The sequence below is a fragment of the Pungitius pungitius genome, chromosome 18 (assembly GCF_949316345.1).
Source record: "Pungitius pungitius chromosome 18, fPunPun2.1, whole genome shotgun sequence".
Classification (NCBI taxonomy): Eukaryota; Metazoa; Chordata; class Actinopteri; order Perciformes; family Gasterosteidae; genus Pungitius; species Pungitius pungitius.
Genome location: NC_084917.1, coordinates 1668453 through 1687398, shown reverse-complemented (window position 1 = coordinate 1687398; position 18946 = coordinate 1668453). Strand labels below are relative to the sequence as shown.

At 49.2% G+C, this 18946-nt stretch overlaps 3 protein-coding genes across 6 annotated transcripts; 2 read left to right on the top strand and 1 right to left on the bottom strand.

Moving 5' to 3' along the window:
- Positions 1-8: 8 nt before the first annotated feature.
- Positions 9-6285, bottom strand: LOC119226451 (3-hydroxy-3-methylglutaryl-coenzyme A reductase-like). Of its 4 annotated transcripts, none has more exons than XM_037484439.2 (19): positions 6176-6285; positions 5538-5729; positions 5334-5445; positions 5137-5224; positions 4721-4805; positions 4495-4600; positions 4307-4413; positions 3912-4031; positions 3675-3808; positions 3173-3545; positions 2897-3091; positions 1881-2039; positions 1650-1807; positions 1461-1566; positions 1201-1371; positions 967-1107; positions 575-733; positions 339-493; positions 9-261 (listed from the first exon to the last, which is right to left on the bottom strand). In XM_037484439.2, exons 2-19 carry the CDS (start codon positions 5700-5702, stop codon positions 213-215), a joined length of 2583 nt encoding a protein of 860 aa, XP_037340336.2. In that variant the 5' UTR covers positions 5703-5729; positions 6176-6285; the 3' UTR covers positions 9-212. The 4 variants fall into 4 exon arrangements, with proteins under 4 accessions (XP_037340336.2, XP_037340338.2, XP_037340335.2 ...); XM_037484441.2 differs by having other exon boundaries at positions 5812-6211; XM_037484438.2 differs by having other exon boundaries at positions 5896-6211.
- A 1315-nt stretch (positions 6286-7600) lies between these two features.
- Positions 7601-9329, top strand: LOC134107235 (beta-1,3-galactosyl-O-glycosyl-glycoprotein beta-1,6-N-acetylglucosaminyltransferase 4-like). The gene is made up of 2 exons (XM_062559038.1): positions 7601-7923; positions 8042-9329. The coding sequence occupies exon 2, from the start codon at positions 8043-8045 to the stop codon at positions 9327-9329; it is 1287 nt and encodes a 428-aa protein (XP_062415022.1). The 5' UTR covers positions 7601-7923; position 8042.
- Positions 9330-11951: 2622 nt separating this feature from the next.
- On the top strand, positions 11952-13857 carry LOC119226175 (beta-1,3-galactosyl-O-glycosyl-glycoprotein beta-1,6-N-acetylglucosaminyltransferase 4-like). The gene is made up of 2 exons (XM_037483781.2): positions 11952-12297; positions 12418-13857. Exon 2 carries the CDS (start codon positions 12419-12421, stop codon positions 13703-13705), a length of 1287 nt encoding a protein of 428 aa, XP_037339678.2. The 5' UTR covers positions 11952-12297; position 12418; the 3' UTR covers positions 13706-13857.
- Positions 13858-18946: the final 5089 nt, after the last annotated feature.

Genomic DNA, 18946 nt, shown 5'->3' with positions numbered 1-18946 from the left:
ATGACTGGTGAAGATCGTTCATTTATTTTCACAAGACAAGATCTTTGAAATGGCTTAAAATTGAATATTCTATCTAGAACATAAAAGGCCACAAAGCTTCCAGAAAAACACACTATCAATGTTCCTCACATTTAATGGCTTTGAGTTTCCAGTTGTCCTATTTGTCAATGTGCAGTATACACAGTATACAGGAGCTCCGAGGAGCAGTGACGTCATGCAGACCACTTTGACGAAAGTGGTTCTGAGAGGTTTGTTTTGGATCTGGAAACAGGAAGAAAAAAAAATCAATAAAAAAACAAAGTCAAACTTGCCGACTGGAAAGACGTAAACTGTCCGACCTGTTGTGGACCATGTGGCTCTTGACCAGGTGTCCGGCGGCCAGGGCGGCCATGAGGGAGAGCTCCCCGGCCAGCACCGTGGCGCACACCACGCGGGCCAGCTGGCGGGCGTTCTGACCCGGCTCCCCGGCGCTGGTTCCCTGGACCCCGAGCATCTTAAAGAGGAGACGCGTATTCATCAGTTATTTACTGCCATCACGGTTTCCTCGGAATTTCAAAAAAAGGAAGACGAGTACCTGCAGACAGGCCTGCTGCGGCGCCAGGTTGGTGCCCCCCCCCACAGTGCCCAGCTCTATGGAGGGCATGGTGCAGCTGATGTACAGGTCCTCTCCTCCCGCCCCCGCCGCCTCCATCTGGGTGATACAGTTTGAGCTCCCCACAGTCTGAGCCGGGTCCTAAAAAACAGCAAAACGTTCACATAGTGACCCCTGACCTTTGAGGGTCGAACTGCTGCGCTGCTTCTCACACACGTTGAAAGGCAGGAACATCTTTTAATGCTGACCTGGTTTTTGATCACATTAGATTTTCTGTACCAGATACCTGGCGTCTTTGAGGCACATCACAGCAGGAATTTAAAAAAAAAAGTATTTTTGTATGATGGGTGTATATTTGGCGAGCGAACCCCCACCTGTCCACAGGCGATGTAGATGGCTGCTACTATGTTGGCAGCGTGAGCATTAAAGCCCCCGATGCTGCCGGCCATCGCAGAGCCCACCAGGTTCTTGTTGATGTTCAGCTCCACCAGAGAAGCGGTGCTGCTTTTCAACACCTGCTCACACACATCGAGGACTGGTTTTAGAAGGAAGCGTAAGATTTAAAACCACCAAGGCATGAACTGAAGGAACAAATGACTCGTCTTCACCTCCCTGACCACGTGGGCGGGGACGGTGGCCTCGCACACGGCGGACTTTCCCCGACCCAGAACCCAGTTGATGGCTGCAGACTTCTTGTCGGTGCAGTAGTTGCCGCTGACGGAGAGCACCTCCACATCTGGATACTGCTGGGTGAGTCTCTGCAGAGCCCGCTCCGTCCCCTGAGGGAAGAACAGCAACCTGTTTACAGCACGGCAGGTAAAAGAAAAAAAAAGAAAAGAGTTGCCTGGAAACGAAGCCCCTGCTGTACCTTGGAGAGCATGTTCATGCCCATGGCGTCGCCGGTCTGAGACTGGAAGCGAATGTACAGATTCCTCCCCGCCAAGCCCACCAGCAGCTTCTCCAGGCGGGCAAACCTGCCGCAGGAAAACATCAACATCTGTACGCGCCGTCGCAGCAGGAAGCCAAACCCGCCACCCCTCCCAGCGTGTCCTCCCACCTGCTGCTCCGGTCGAAAACGTCTCGCATGGCGCCGAACCCCTCGGGGGTCTCGAGCCACACTTTAACCTCCGCCGCCCGGCAGGCCGAAGGCAGCCTCACCACGGGACCCCGCGTCATGCTGTCAGCGAGGATCCTGCTGTGGCAGCCCCCGCTCAGCTGGACAGGAAGAGAAGAGTCAGGAACACACATACACACACACAGGTATCCACCCCCCCCCCCCCCCACTCACAGACAGCGCCCTGCATCCTCGGTTGGTGCTGGCCACCAGGCAACCCTCTGTGGTCGCCATGGGAACGTAAAAATGCTTCTCATCCAAGAGGAGGGGACCGGCCACTCCCACTGGCACAGGGACGTAACCGATGACATTCTCACAGCAGGTTCCCATCACCTGGGGGGGGACAAACGAGCAGGACGTTGGATTTGTGCTTGTTATGAACAAGTTTTCATCTTAGATTTGGGATGTTTAGATGTGGAATACGTGTCATTTACTGGTTTTAAAAGGCCCTGTCACAGTAATGGTGCGTTTCCACCGAGCGGTACGGTACGGGTCGGGTTGGTACCCTTTTATTTGTGTCTCCACTGAGAAAAGTACCAAAGATCCGCACCGTACCGTACCACTTTTTGGGTACCCTTCCGTTGGGGTACCTGGCACAGTTGTTTGGTACTAAAGGGTGGAGCTAGACTCACTGCAGAACGTTGATTGGTTGAAAGAGTGTCGTCATTTGCGCGTGCCGCAAGGGGAAAAACAACACACGAAGGAACACCGTCGCAACAATGTCGCCGCGCAGCATTTACTTTAACAGCCACATATTGAAACGCAAGAACAGGATTGGCTGTATGTCTCCATTGTTGTTTGCGGTTGGCTTTACGTCAATCTACTTTCCGTCCAATACCACGCCTATCAAGTAAGGGTACTGTTGGCGGTGGAAACGCTCGCCAAATCATGGTTAACAGACCCGACCCGTACCGTACCGTACTGCTCGGTGGAAAAGTGCCATAAAATGTCATTCTTCAGAAATCAGACCTGAATAAAGATCATTTTTAAAAAGCAGCATTGAGTTGGATGAAGAAGCAATGAGACGTTTTGTCTCACAACAACAACGTCGGCTGCTGTTAGAGGAGAATGATTTTGAGAACTTCACCTGTCAGCCTCGTTCCCTTGTGTGCTGTAAAATGAGTCAGGAAGCTAAAAGCAAAGTTAATTTCATCAAGTCGAGTGGAAGCCGCAGTTTGTGTTTCCGATACCTTCGAGTAGTCGTATTCCTTATAAGGAAGAGACGCCAAAGCAGAGCGGACAGGCAGTTTGGGGGACAGCATGTCCCTCCTGATGGCCACGCCCCTCTCCGGAGTCTCCAGGACCGATTCCAGCTTGTAGTTGAGGATGTTGCGCGAGGACACCAGGTCCATCACCTCTCTGTCGCTGAGGAAACGGGCCCCCCTCTGCCCGGTAACAGACCGGCTTCGTTAACGCGTCACAAACACAAGGACACACGCACTTCACCTGCAACAACCTGGAGCTACCTGGGGGTCCGAGAGGATGGCCACACACTCCTCCAGCGCCCGGCTGCTCCGAGCGAGAGACTCCTCGGGAACAGGAGCGCGGGGGCCGCCCTGCGGGGGGGGCGCTGCGGAGGGATCACGCGAGGCAAAAAGCAACAAAGACGCCCCCTCGGCGTCTTCGTCCTTCCCCTCAGTCTCACCCCTCTCGCTGGGGGCCGCCCGGGGCTTCGGGGGCGGGGATTCCCCCCTGCAGCCGGCGGTCTGGGTGGCAGGAGAGCTGGTGATGGGACTCATGAGGGACAGCGAGGACTCCGTCTCCGTCTGCTCGAAGAAGACGTACTTCACGGCCAAGAGCAGGGCGAGGCTGAGAGTTATCACCTGCTCCAGGTGCATGCTGGGGGACGGGGGACGACAGAGGCATGCGTCAGTGCGATTAAAAATCTCCATTTTGAAGGCAAGTAAAATTATTGAAATGCTTTTCATGCTTCTTTTCTTTCTTAACGGGGAAATGTCCCGCGGTTACCTGGTGAGCTTCAGGGACCTCATGGGACCCCCAGAGGACATCTCATAGCTGGGGGCCCCCTCCGCCGAGCGATTCTGACCCGGCTGCTCGGCTGCTAGTCGAGTGTGAGCGTGAACCAAGGCCAGGCTCAGAGACTGGGGGGGGGGGGGGGGGGGGGGGGGGTGAAAAAGAGAGCTATCAATAACCTGCTCTGTGACCTCCACTAAAAACACTGAGCTTTGAACCATGATTCGGTACCATGATGATCTTCACCCTCTGGGTCACAGGGTTGGGCTTGTTGTCCTCCTCCTCAGCCAGCACACGGGCAAAGTGGCTCAGTTGCCAGATCGGACGCCCCTCGCGACTCTCCCTGGACAACTGAGCACAGACGGACATGAGGGGACGGCACCGGGGACGCAGCGCGACCGCTAACGAGCCGGACGTCCTTTGGATCGGGACCCGGGTATCGGATGCATCGTTTTAATAAACTACCCTGCAGTTCTGTCTGTGTATATGAGATAGATGTTGCCCCCCCCCCCACCCATCCCATACATACAGCTCACAGGTTAAACACAGGTGTCGGATCTTTAGTCAACAGCCACGCCCCCGGTATCGCTATGACGACTGGAGAAGTGGGATTGGTGCATCCTTACCTCCAGGACCAGGGACACGCACGCAGGGAAGAAGGTCATGAAGACAAAGTAATTGGCCAGGACCGACATACAGCCGAAACAACACATGAGCTCCAGCTGGGGCACACCTGGACAACAATAGCAAAAGGTGGTGGTGTCATTTTCCTGAAGAAAAGAAACACGGCTGCCACTGTTCTGTCGACCCTCACCCGACACGGTGCCGACCCCGATGACCAGACACTCCACCAGAGCGTCCAGAGTGAAGGTGGGGCCCAGGATGGCCATTCCCTGGGAGATGTTCTCCCTCACCTCCTCCTACACACAAGACCAAGCCACTGCACCCGTCAGTGACACCACTAAAAAAAACTAAATCTTTTATTTAAGTTTATTTCAGTTCACCGACAGCCAAACGTGGCGAGTGTGTGTGTGTGTTACCTGAGAGTTTGAGCTGAGGGCAAATTTGGCCAATGCAGAGGCTTTGGACAGGTCGATGAGCAGGAGAAAGAACGGCAGCGCTTCACTGCAGGGGACAGAGACAACAAGGGAATGTCCATGTGTCCACAAGAGACACTGCCGTTCCTACAGGTCACAGCGTCCTCTGTGAGGCGTTCAGATCCTTCTGGTGAGATCTTTGATATCAGAGCTGTGCCTTGTGTGTGTGTATACCACATGACCATGGAACGCAGGTTTTATTTAGCCATTTCATGTGTTCTCTTGTTCTTCTATTAAAAGTTTTAACGAAGATGAGGTGAAAAGGACAAGACCAGAGAAACCTCAATCATACGCTTAAAACAGCCGTTATAAACGTGTCTACCAAACAACAAACACCTTACAGCAGTCGGTTGACTTACTTAAGACCGGTCAGCTCTTTCCCAAAGAAGTGGATGACCACTGTGCTGAAAACGAAGCTCGAAAACCCCGTGAACAATCCTGCGATACCTGTGAGCAGAGCAGATGTTGACGGGTTAAAACATCTGTTGAGGCATTCGTCGGTGAGAAAAGGCTGTGACCGTTACATTTCCAGGCCGAGCCGGCACTTCGTACTGACCCAGTATATATTTGGAGCCCAGTTGCCGCAGATTCTTGAACTGGAAATAGATGTAAACGATGGCCATGCAGCGTGTGATCGTCAGGGTGATTACGTCACTGCTGTGGACTGTCTGGAAAACACAAGCACGTCTACATCCGTTATTTTTCTCCTCTGCGTACATTTTAGAATGGCCTTGGTCTTCCTTGTGGGAGTCGAACTCACCTCCTGGACTTGGGGGCACTCGTTCCAGCTGCACACCTGGCTGCTGGCTGCCAGGTTGTGGTTCATCGACACCAGGCAGACGGTGAGAGCCAGGGTGCCCACGATCACCTCCCACGGGTGGGAGGCCACCAGCAGGCCGTGGAGCCTGAACAGACGTGCCAGCATGGTCACGCCTCGTGTCACAGGCCACCCCTGCGTGGAAATACAATCAGAAAAGATGACTGACTACATGACGCAATACGTATGTCCAATGTTGACGACCCAAGATGCTAACCTAGCAGACAGCCACAATATAGCCTCTTGTTTACGGCTAGCTACCACGAATAATACGCCTTTGGTTTAAAATAAACCGACTCACTCGAGAGGACTCTTCACGTGTGTAAGAGGACACATCTTAGTTTAAAGCGACAGTCAACGGGGGTCTCTGTCTAGCTAGCTGTTACGCCTTTAGCCGTTAGCATGTCGTTAGCATTGGCTAGCATTAGCATCCCTCGCTGCATAACAAGGTCACTCCGTCGCTCCGCTCTTCGCGAACGCGTTCACGGCTTCTGACCGGACAAAACACGGGGAGTGCGCGTACGTTCACGCGTGAACTTTCAGGGAGGTCAGAGAGTCCGGGTCACGGTGACCACACTCACTTCATCCTCAAGCAGCGACGTAAAAGATGGCGATGCGGAAGTAACAACGTCACGCTGACGTCACTTTATCGCACGTCACGGGGCGTGGTGTAAAGTGAAGCGGCGGTGAACGCTGTGGAAAACGGAAAACTCACAAAATGAGAAAGTACATGTATATACACGGAGAGAAAGACTATATGTTTGCATCCATTGATGCATTGAAACAATCAAACGTAAAGTGCAGACCGTGGACAGAATTAGAAAATAAATGTGCACACATAGAAATGATATTACTACTTTATTGGACATATTTGGGGTTTTGCAACAACAAAAGTGCAGTGCAGAGGATGTATAAGGATAAAACTAAATTACAGGTAGATTTATGTTCATACAATATTCACAAGCAGATTATCCAACTATGTAACCCTATTAAAATAATTACAAAACAAAACAAAACAAAACTTGTTACTCAAATTTGATTTGATTAAATTCTGTCATTCGCACAGCTCTCCATTACTCCTGAAGGAAAATACAACATTATTATTCTTTCACAGAGGACCTTCAATGAGCTGCTCTGTGCTTCACTGTTGACCATGAACTCCACGGTTTAATCTCTTGAAGCATCACATAGTTCCCCAGCAAAAAAATAAATAAAAATGAACACTGCACTTGTAATCTTTCAATCAAGTCTACAAAGGGCCTGTGAAGTTAAATCCTTTGGGAACATCTTTCGGAAGTTTGAAGCAGACGTGAACATGAGTTTAAAAAAATGGTTGATATCAAACATATAGGTGCACGTTTATCGTGGTTCAAATGCCTCGAGGTAGGTCCTTTGCATATAACCAAATTACACCTCCTGTTTTAGTTATTTGCTACTGTTTTTTTACAGTTCTCTCTCTCTCTCTCTGTGTTGACCCGTTGGATATTTGTATCCCTTCGCGTGAGAGAACCACAGATGTAACGTCGTTACGGGGCTGCAGGCCGCCCTCGTGCCTCCGCTGAGAATCGAGTCGCTTTCACGTTTCAGGAGGAAGAGAGCTTTAAACACGTGTGACGTAGATGACAAACCTCACTCGACCACATTTTTGGATGACCTAATGCAGACACTTTTTGTAGTACTTCCTCTTGTTTGAAGAGCAGAAAGTAAACTGGATGTACAGCTTTTTAATAGACATGCTCATCCTTACAGGCCCCTCCCCGTACACGAGTATATTTCTGTTCCAGGTTCATGTTTAATCCTTTTACCAGTTTTTTTTTGGATTATTAGATCGGTCCTTTCACACGCGCTCTTTCAATTATTCATTTTTGCGACCTTTAATCTGAGCCGGATCTTAATTAATCATAACTGGAGACAACACGACGTCTCTATAACACGTTTAGTTCACATTTCCTGGGTGCCCCTCCCTCTTTCCGGCAATGTGTCCTCCCGCACGAGAAAGTGGAGGCAGCCTGAAGTTCACAGTGGCTTTTTTTCTCCTTCCCGTGCCTTGCGGTTTGTTCGGTCGAACAGTGCGTGTCAGTCCGGAGCGCGAGGAGCGCGCGTCCCGCCTCCACGAGCCGCCCGAGCCGCGCGTAAAATGAGGAAACAACAGAAGTTTTATGCTTTCGCTTACGTTTGTTCCAGGAGGCGTTAACTTCTAGAATCACATTGAGAAGTTTGACACGGAACCCGATGCATGGATGGTGGATTCCTGCTCGTTTTTCCATTGAACAACTTGTAGGGACGTGACTGGCGCGGTTTGCGGATCGATTCCTGCAGCAAAGAAAAGGTGAGCCTGTGTTCTTCTTCTTTACGTTTCTGTCACGTCCCAAACATCTGATAGTTTCTCCTTTTAAACATTATGTCGATAAAAAAAGCAACCCAAGTTTCGGTTCTTCTCCCCACAGAATGAAACCAAGATGCGGCATCTGCTCCGTCTTCCTCCTGTGTTTTTGGATCCTCTGCGTCGTGCTGGTGGTGAGAGTGAAGTACGTCGCAGAGGACTTCATTCCGTCCCCGACCTCAGAAAACCACCTGCAACCATCACTATATGACAAGTACAACATTAACTGCCAGGCTATATACGACTTGGACCCAGTGGAGGTGGGTAAGTCGATGGTCATCAGGCGGAAACTAGTTGTGGAGGATCAAGAGGAAGCTCTGGTGAACCTCACCTTTAACTGCTCGTCATTCATCGAGTCCAGAGGTTACGATGACGTGTGCGTCTCAGAGGAGGAGAGAGACTTTCCTCTGGCTTACTCTCTGGTTGTGCACAAATCTGCCGTGATGGTAGAGAGACTCATCAAGGCGGTGTACACCCCCACAAACATCTACTGCATCCACTATGACCAAAAGTCTCCGGCGCTGTTCATCTCGGCCATGGAGGGTCTGGCCCGCTGTTTGCCCAACGTCTTCATCGCCTCCAAGCGAGAGGCCGTCTACTACGGAGGCATCAGTCGACTGAAAGCCGATCTCAACTGCCTGTCCGACCTCCTGGTGTCAGACGTCAAGTGGAAGTACGTCATCAACCTCTGTGGCCAAGATTTCCCCCTCAGGTCCAACATCGAGCTGGTGTCGCAGCTGAGGGGGTTGAACGGAGCCAACATGCTGGAGACGAGCCGACCCAGCGACACAAAGAGGCAACGCTTCACCTTTCACCACAAGCTGAAGCACGTCAAGTTTGAATACAAGTGGATGCCAGTGAAGACGGGGCGGAAGAAGAGCCCGCCGCCGCACGGCATCGAGGTGTTCGCCGGCAACGCCTACTTCGTCCTGTCGCGGGACTTTGTCGCGCACGTGGACTCCTCGGCGGCGGTGAAAGACTTCCTGGCCTGGTCGGAGGACACCTACAGCCCGGACGAGCACTTCTGGGCCACGTTGGCCCGCCTGCCGGGCGTCCCCGGCGAGGTGGCCCGAGCGCGGCCCGACGTCACGGACCTGGAGAGCAGGACCCGGCTGGTGAAGTGGGAGTACCTGGAGGGCAGCTTGTACCCGCCCTGCTCGGGGAGACACGTCCGCAGCGTCTGCGTCTACGGGGCGGCGGAGTTGCGTTGGCTGCTCAACTACGGCCACTGGTTCGCCAATAAGTTTGACCTCCAGGCGGACCCCGTTGTGGTCCAGTGCCTGGAGGAGAAGCTGGAGGAAAAGCGAAAGTTGTTCCAGTCCGTGGCCTCTCCGAACTGTCGCGAGGGTTAACTGAACCAGGGACAATTCGGATGGTCGGTTCCCTTTGGCAACTTTTAGGAGAAAATGACTTCTATTCCCTCAGTAAACGTTGTAAACATGAGTTTGCGGTCTCAGTTTCTAGTTTTAAGTTCAAGACTTAATTCAGTAAATTGTGGTTTACTTGGAACCCTAAAGGTCGGGGGGGAAGGGGGGGCGGGGCTACGGTGATTGACAGGTGAATCAGCAGAGACATATACGCCGCTTCCACCTCTGACCCTGCTTTCAGGGGGTGTTTGAAGTTCAACAGAAATATCCAAAATGTTTCTGAAGAAGATGGCCAGCCCTGCTATGAAGCTAAAGTGCTCTGTCTTAATGAGCGTAAAACAATAAGGAAAGTACGACAGACTTCAGCCAGTTTCAGAGGCAATAATCATTCCTGAGCATTTTTAAGGTATTTTAAGGTCAACACGAATGAACACGACACATCAGCACACATCTCTGCTGCTGGAGCCCTTTGTATCTGGTTGAGATGTTTTCCACATCTGGTCAAATAAATAAATAATACAAAAATATCTCCACACTTGTATTAATTTGGTCGGCGTGTATCTTCACAAGGTCGTAAGCGGTTGCGCTAAAGAGTCACATGACGGGAGAGAATACTGTTGCACTTGGAAGTTGAATTTGTTCAGAAATATGATGCGCAGAAAAGAAGAGTATTTGTGCTGCAGCGCCAACTTTTACTGCGTCGGTGGCACCAAAATATCTTTTAAATGAACAGCTGCACACCTGGCTGCTGGCTGCCAGGTTGTGGTTCATCGACACCAGGCAGACGGTGAGAGCCAGGGTGCCCACGATCACCTCCCACGGGTGGGAGGCCACCAGCAGGCCGTGGAGCCTGAACAGACGTGCCAGCATGGTCACGCCTCGTGTCACAGGCCACCCCTGCGTGGAAATACAATCAGAAAAGATGACTGACTACATGACGCAATACGTATGTCCAATGTTGACGACCCAAGATGCTAACCTAGCAGACAGCCACAATATAGCCTCTTGTTTACGGCTAGCTACCACGAATAATACGCCTTTGGTTTAAAATAAACCGACTCACTCGAGAGGACTCTTCACGTGTGTAAGAGGACACATCTTAGTTTAAAGCGACAGTCATCGGGGGTCTCTGTCTAGCTAGCTGTTACGCCTTTAGCCGTTAGCATGTCGTTAGCATTGGCTAGCATTAGCATCCCTCGCTGCATAACAAGGTCACTCCGTCGCTCCGCTCTTCGCGAACGCGTTCACGGCTTCTGACCGGACAAAACATGGGGAGTGCGCGTACGTTCACGCGTGAACTTTCAGGGAGGTCAGAGAGTCCGGGTCACGGTGACCACACTCACTTCATCCTCAAGCAGCGACGTAAAAGATGGCGATGCGGAAGTAACAACGTCACGCTGACGTCACTTTATCGCACGTCACAGGGCGTGGTGTAAAGTGAAGCGGCGGTGAACGCTGTGGAAAACGGAAAACTCACAAAATGAGAAAGTACATGTATATACACGGAGAGAAAGACTATATGTTTGCATCCATTGATGCATTGAAACAATCAAACGTAAAGTGCAGACCGTGGACAGAATTTGAAAATAAATGTGCACACATAGAAATGATATTACTACTTTATTGGACATATTTGGGGTTTTGCAACAACAAAAGTGCAGTGCAGAGGATGTATAAGGATAAAACTAAATTACAGGTAGATTTATGTTCATACAATATTCACAAGCAGATAATCCAACCACGTAACCCTATTAAAATAATTACAAAGCAACAAAACTTGTTACTCAAATTTGATTTGATTAAATTCTGTCAGATGTTATCACTCCCATTGTGAGTCCCTCTAGAATAGTCCATCATTCGCACAGCTCTCCATTACTCCTGAAGGAAAATACAACATTATTATTCTTTCACAGAGGACCTTCAATGAGCTGCTCTGTGCTTCACTGTTGACCATGAACTCCACGGTTTAATCTCTTGAAGCATCACATAGTTCCCCAGCAAAAAAACAAAACAAAACACTGCACTTGTAATCTTTCAATCAAGTCTACAAAGGGCCTGTGAAGTTAAATCCTTTGGGAACATCTAAACAAATATTTTCGGAAGTTTGGATATTTGTATCCCTTCGCGTGAGAGAACCACAGATGTAACGTCGTTACGGGGCTGCAGGCCGCCCTCGTGCCTCCGCTGAGAATCGAGTCGCTTTCACGTTTCAAGAGGAAGAGAGCTTTAAACACGTGTGACGTAGATGACAAACCTCACACCACCACATTTTTGGATGACTAAGACTTTTTGTAGTAGGCTTCTTCCTCTTGTTTGAAGAGCAGAATGTAAACTGGATGTACAGCTTTTTAATAGACATGCTCATCCTTACTGGCCACTCCCCGTACACGAGTATATTTCTGTTCCAGGTTCATGTTTAATCCTTTTACCAGTTTTTTCTTGGATTATTAGATCGGTCATTTAACACGCGCTCTTTCAATTATTCATTTTTGCGACCTTTAATCTGAGCCGGATCTTAATTAATCATAACTGGAGACAACACGACGTCTCTATAACACGTTTAGTTCACATTTCCTGGGTGCCCCTCCCTCTTTCCGGCAATGTGTCCTCCCGCACGAGAAAGTGGAGGCAGCCTGAAGTTCACAGTTGCTTTTGTTCTCCTTCCCGTGCCTTGCGGTTTGTTCGGTCGAACAGTGCGTGTCAGTCCGGAGCGCGAGGAGCGCGCGTCCCGCCTCCACGAGCCGCCCGAGCCGCGCGTAAAATGAGGAAACAACAGAAGTTTTATGCTTTCGCTTACGTTTGTTCCAGGAGGCGTTAACTTCTAGAATCACATTGAGAAGTTTGACACGGAACCCGATGCATGGATGGTGGATTCCTGCTCGTTTTTCCATTGAACAACTTTTAGGGACGTGACTGGCGCGGTTTGCGGATCGATTCCTGCAGCAAAGAAAAGGTGAGCCTGTGTTCTTCTTCTTTACGTTTCTGTCAGGTCCCAAACATCTGATAGTTTCTCCTTTTAAACATTATGTCGATTAAAAAAAAGCAACCCAAGTTTCGGTTCTTCTCCCCACAGAATGAAACCAAGATGCGGCATCTGCTCCGTCTTCCTCCTGTGTTTTTGGATCCTCTGCGTCGTGCTGGTGGTGAGAGTGAAGTACGTCGCAGAGGACTTCATTCCGTCCCCGACCTCAGAAAACCACCTGCAACCATCACTATATGACAAGTATAACATTAACTGCCAGGCTATATACGACTTGGACCCAGTGGAGGTGGATAAGTCGATGGTCATCAGGCGGAAACTAGTTGTGGAGGATCAAGAGGAAGCTCTGGTGAACCTCACCTTTAACTGCTCGTCATTCATCGAGTCCAGAGGTTACGATGACGTGTGCGTCTCCGAGGAGGAGAGAGACTTTCCTCTGGCTTACTCTCTGGTTGTGCACAAATCTGCCGTGATGGTAGAGAGACTCATCAAGGCGGTGTACACCCCCACAAACATCTACTGCATCCACTATGACCAAAAGTCTCCGGCGCTGTTCATCTCGGCCATGGAGGGTCTGGCCCGCTGTTTGCCCAACGTCTTCATCGCCTCCAAGCGAGAGGCCGTCTACTACGGAGGCATCAGTCGACTGAAAGCCGATCTCAACTGCCTGTCCGACCTCCTGGTGTCAGACGTCAAGTGGAAGTACGTCATCAACCTCTGTGGCCAAGATTTCCCCCTCCGGTCCAACATCGAGCTGGTGTCGCAGCTGAGGGGGTTGAACGGAGCCAACATGCTGGAGACGAGCCGACCCAGCGACACAAAGAGGCAACGCTTCACCTTTCACCACAAGCTGAAGCACGTCAAGTTTGAATACAAGTGGATGCCAGTGAAGACGTGGCGGAAGAAGAGCCCGCCGCCGCACGGCATCGAGGTGTTCGCCGGCAACGCCTACTTCGTCCTGTCGCGGGACTTTGTCGCGCACGTGGACTCCTCGGCGGCGGTTAAAGACTTCCTGGCCTGGTCGGAGGACACCTACAGCCCGGACGAGCACTTCTGGGCCACGTTGGCCCGCCTGCCGGGCGTCCCCGGCGAGGTGGCCCGAGCGCGGCCCGACATCACGGACCTGGAGAGCAGGACCCGGCTGGTGAAGTGGGAGTACCTGGAGGGCAGCTTGTACCCGCCCTGCTCGGGGAGACACGTCCGCAACGTCTGCATCTACGGGGCGGCGGAGTTGCGTTGGCTGCTCAACTACGGCCACTGGTTCGCCAATAAGTTTGACCTCCAGACGGACCCCGTTGTGGTCCAGTGCCTGGAGGAGAAGCTGGAGGAAAAGCGAAAGTTGTTCCAGTCCGTGGCCTCTCCGAACTGTCGCGAGGGTTAACTGAACCAGGGACAATTCGGATGGTCGGTTCCCTTTGGCAACTTTTAGGAGAAAATGACTTCTATTCCCTCAGTAAACATGGTAAACATGAGTTTGCGGTCTCAGTTTCTACTTTTAAGTTCAAGACTTAATTCAGTAAATTGTGGTTTACTTGGAACCCTAAAGGTCGGGGGGGGGGGGGGGGGGCTACGGTGAATCAGCAGAGACATATACGCCGCTTCCACCTCTGACCCTGCTTTCAGGGGGTGTTTGAAGTTCAACAGAAATATCCAAAATGTTTCTGAAGGAGATGGCCAGCCCTGCTATGAAGCTAAAGTGCTCTGTCTTAATGAGCGTAAAACAATAAGGAAAGTACGACAGACTTCAGCCAGTTTCAGAGGCAATAATCATTCCTGAGCATTTTTACGGTATTTTAAGGTCAACACGAATGAACACAACACATCAGCACACATCTCTGCTGCTGGAGCCCTTTGTATCTGGTTGAGATGTTTTCCACATCTCGCAAATAAATAAATAATACAAAAATATCTCCACACTTGTATTAATTTGGTCCACGTGTATCTTCACAAGGTCGTAAGCGGTTGCGCTAAAGAGTCACATGACGGGAGAGAATACTGTTGCACTTGGAAGTTGAATTTGTTCAGAAATATGATGCGCAGAAAAGAAGAGTATTTGTGCTGCAGCGCAAACTTTTACTGCGTCGGTGGCACCAAAATATCTTTTAAATGAACTTTATGTCAAGGGCAAACATGCAAACCAAAGCTCAAAGTCTATAAAGAAATACGTATTATAAGTTTGAAGATATTAAAGCTAATATCTCAAACCGAAGTCATTTAAGTGAAGATTCTCCTCAGAATTGATTCAAGATGTTTCAGTAATTTGACTAAAACGATTGTGAAACCTCATTCTTTCTGACAGAAAGCAGAAATCGAGTTCAGAGTTTCTGTCGGACCAGTTGTGTGCAGCTCCAGAACAGAACTGATGCAAATGATCCGGATACCGGGAAACCTGAAAGAACCTGCTACCACCACAGGTTGAACGGCTTTCTTTTTAACATGTGCAAGAGGAAACACTGGCTTGTGGGATGGTTCCTTTAACACATCAAATACCAACCGTATTACCTCATCAAATAATTAAAAAAATAATACCAATGTTAGCTTGAAATGAATTTAATGACAAATTAAAAACAACATGTAGTCTCAGCTTTATTATGTAGGTTTTGACAGGTACCTGGAAGGCCTCATGAGGTCCAAGACAAAGTAAATAACAGCAGAGGCTTCCTGGAAGGAAACCGATGACTAAAAGAGTCACACAATGTAAATATAAACATAGCAACATTGTCAAACAGTATGATAAATATGACGTGAGCGTAGTAATTAAAGTCTCAAATGGCCTTCTTGTTCTCTGTAATCTGGCAACCGTGTTTACCTCTGCTACGTCCGGCTGCTCTACTTGTCTTTTCTCCTCCAGAAGAGAGAGAGAGAGAGAGAGAGAGAGAGAGAATATGTGGTTCATGGTGTTCGTTGAGACTGTTGTCTACAGCCAGGTCTGTGTTTCGTGTGCTTACCCCCTGGAGCCCTGTGGAGCAGGGCAAGGTAAGACACCCTGGGGTCTACGTACACCTGTAGGAAAACCCTCTGTTAGACCTGTTGTGTCGTAGCAGTGAGGTAAGTGGTGTGGTAGGTTAGATTGTGGTAGGTAGCTTTAGAGGAATAGGGAAGCTTTAGAAGAAATGGGAAGCTCAGGGTCCCTTTTTGTTTGTTTCCTTGCTTTGACAGACCGCTGGCCCCGCCCTACTCCACAGGCTTCGTTACCTGGACCGGTTCCCGCGTCCAGTGGGCGTGGTCTTGGGTAGTTACGCCCTCCTCCCCTCCCGTGATAACCTCACAGATAGAGAGTGGAGAGGTCGTTAGACACCTTTTGTAAACGTGCACTTTCTGTTCGTCAAGAAGTGTGAAAGGATCCAGCTGCAGGTTTTGGTGCAGATGAGTGAGGAAAGTCAACACGCCTTGTTTCGCTCTCATTTATAGATGAAAGGTCGGAGGTCATGACCTCAGCTCGAAGAGGAGGAACTATATTCTGTGGGCAAAATAGTTCTTCATAATAGTAATAATAGTTTGAATATAATGGGAAGAATGAGTCACAAGACCCTTTGAAGAACTGGAGGTTTTGAAGAAGTGTGAGTGAGGATTTAATGAGTGTTGATGCTTTCTTTGTGAAAGTCAGATGAACATCGTTAAACAGCCTCGTAAGCGTCATGTGACCTATGATTTACTGTCTGTATGATGATGGGATAGGATCTGTGGTCAAATTTGGGGAAAAGGGACGGACTTTCGTACACAAACCTGACGCACCAGCTGGAGAGAGGCCTGGTTAAAGGACACGGTGGAAATGAAGTTACGGAACCTGTGGTCAGGTCTTATCTTGATGAACAGAGCGTGACCGATGAAATACTCCTCGACAGAATGACTGAAGCAGCTAGTGTTGAATCCGAGAGACACGCAAAACAGAGGAGGAACATTAGCAGCAAAGTACCAAAAAGTGAACGACAGAAATGCAGAATTCTTCTGAATAGAAGGTTCACGCAAAAACACCTCCCCACCCGGCTGGCAGTGGTCTGGGGGAGAGGTTTAATGGAACACTCCCTCCCGGGCTCAGACACCTCACAGAAGAAGAGGAGTCAGACAGGATGTGGCCCCTACGACCTTCTCTGTGGTACAAACCCCCCCCCCCCCGTCTTCCTGTGGACGCGATGTTTGCGTCTGAGACCAGATGAACCAGAGCGCTTCTCACAGTGACGATGCATTGAGAGGAGAAAGCGACTGCAGGAGGCCAACGAGCTGCATCCAAAGGGAGAGAAATGGAGCTGAGAAGCAGTGCGACACAAAAGGCTCCCGGAGCAGAACCACGGCCGGGTCCAGAGTCCTGGTTGCGGAACATCAAGGACAAAGGGCCCGGAAAGCTCACATTGTATAGACCTTTTTCACAATAACCGGAAATGCCTAATACATGTGGGAGTGGACTTCCTGTCACGCGTCGACACATCGGGAGGAAATGGAATGCGAGACTCTGTGAGTCATCGATTTACCTACAATTCCATTTGCTGACGTTGCAAAACTCCGTCACAACAAAGAACAAAATAAATTAAGGGCACAAATTTGTTTACGAGTAATTGTGGTCCAGTGTTAAAGTTTTCTTCTGCTATTTCCTTCATCTCGGCTCCTACAGACGTCAACAGCTGGCGTTTTTGGCACCGCTCAAGCACAGGCTCCCTTTTTCCTTTTTAGGGGTGAAATCGGGCCTCTGGTTTCTTCACCTCAGACGGCATCGTCCCCTTTTTAATCCTCAAGTTTTGGTCCTTCATCCCGCCGGAGAGCCTGAATACGATGACTCTTTGTCTACTGCCTTCGCCCTGACCACAGAGGAGGGAGATTAACCACGATGACTGCGTGTTTCCGGTAACAAATACGGAAAAAGGTCTGTCGAGGAAAACAGAATCCATGTGATAACAGAGAGCAGACATGAGGACAGTCCCGTCTACGCTGTAGAGCCTGAGACAGGAAGGGAGGAAGAGGTGGAACACGAACACATGGAAAGGAGGAAGGTGCAAACCGCTGCTAACAAGGAAAAGGCAGCAGAAGGACAGAGATGGTGACTGTGGGGAAGGAAGAAGAGGACAGAAAAGGCAGAAGTAGAGCATCTGGAGTTGCCTTCAGCTTCCACTCAGAACATCCTCTTAAACCAAGAAATCCACCCAAAACACTGTGGTGCACTAGATGAGGTCAGCCGTCAGTTCTGAATGGACACAAGTAAATAACAAATAAGGGACTATGTTTTGTTATTGTTTGTGTCGGACACAAGCCTTACCTGGTCAGCTAAGGGGTTCACCCAGGAATAAAATATTCTTCTTAAACTAACGCACGCCTGGATGTCACGTATGTGAGCTACATAAATATATATATATATATATATACACATAAGCATCAGTTGACCCAGAACACATTGGGTTCTTCTTTAGTAAAACAAATCCACAAAAAGAAAAAGAAGTTGTGAATTCTGTGACCTTCCTCCGCTGACATTGAGTTTTGTGTGAAGTCAAAAGAAAAGAAAAGATCCTCCTCCAGAAAAAGAAAACATACTATTTGATTCGCCCTGCTCTTTCAAATGAGCCGTGAATGATGTTTTTGGTGCGTTCGCTCGGAGGAGTCGGTGAATAAAGCCTGTTTTTCTTGTTTTTTTTATTTCCTTCTGCTCGTCCTTGGCTCTAAACGGAGTTCTTTGTGGTTCCTTTGTCTGCACTGAACAAAGGAACCACTTCACTTGAATTCTCCTGCTGCCAAACCGAGCTCTCTCCTCTCTACGTCGATGGTGACCTGACCTCTTCAGACACGCCGTGCGTGAGGTAAGAGCCCGTGCAGTGACGTCATGACTCCACTTGGTGGCGCTGTGGCTGCGTGTCAGTGGGAGGCCTCACGGGCTCAACATCAGCTTCACATTTTCTGCTTTCACATTCAAATGTTTTTTAAAAATTTGTATGTGTAATATATATATATATATATATATATATATATACAGCGGGTGCAATAAGTATTGAACACGTCATCATTTTTCTCAGTAAATATATTCCCAAAGGAGCTATTGACACGACATTTTCTCCAGATGTTGGTAACAACCCAAGTAATACATACATGCAAAGACACCAGAACAGAGAAGTTCAGAAATAAAGTTATGTGTAATAATGTGAAATGACACAGGGAATAAGTATTGAACACGCTTACTGATATTTGTTCAATACTTTGTACAAAAGCCTTTGTTGGTAATGACAGCTTCAAGACGCCTCCTGGATGGAGAAACTAGTCACATGCTTTGCTCTGTGATTTTGTTCCATTCTTCCACACGGTCTCCAAATCTTGAAGGTTCCGTGGGCCTCTTCTATGGATCTTGATCTTCAGTCTTTCCATAGATTTTCAATGGGATTTAAGTCAGATGATTGTGGGCCATTCTAGCAGCTTAATTTTCTTTCTTTGACACCAGTTGAGAGTTTCCTTGGCTGAAGGTGTTTGGGACCATTGTTTTGCTGAAATGTCCTCCCTCGTTTCATCTTCATCATCCTGGTGGATGGCAGCAGATTTCGGTCAATAATGTCTCTGTAAATTTGCCCGATCATTCTTCCTTCAATTATGTGAAGTTTGGCAGAACCATTTGCTGAGAAGCAGCCCCACGCCATGATGTTCCCACCTC

Bases quoted from the DNA above. Each gene is read 5' to 3' on its own strand.
- LOC119226451 (XM_037484439.2), bottom strand. From the start codon at position 5,702: ATGCTGGCACGTCTGTTCAGGCTCCACGGCCTGCTGGTGGCCTCCCAC. The intron at 1,567-1,649 runs GTGGGAGGACAC...TTCCTGCGGCAG, and splicing joins GTTTTCGACCGGAGCAGCAG to GTTTGCCCGCCTGGAGAAGC. The intron at 1,372-1,460 runs GTACAGCAGGGG...TTCTTCCCTCAG, and splicing joins GCATGAACATGCTCTCCAAG to GGGACGGAGCGGGCTCTGCA.
- LOC119226175 (XM_037483781.2), top strand. From the start codon at position 12,419: ATGAAACCAAGATGCGGCATCTGCTCCGTCTTCCTCCTGTGTTTTTGG.
- LOC134107235 (XM_062559038.1), top strand. From the start codon at position 8,043: ATGAAACCAAGATGCGGCATCTGCTCCGTCTTCCTCCTGTGTTTTTGG.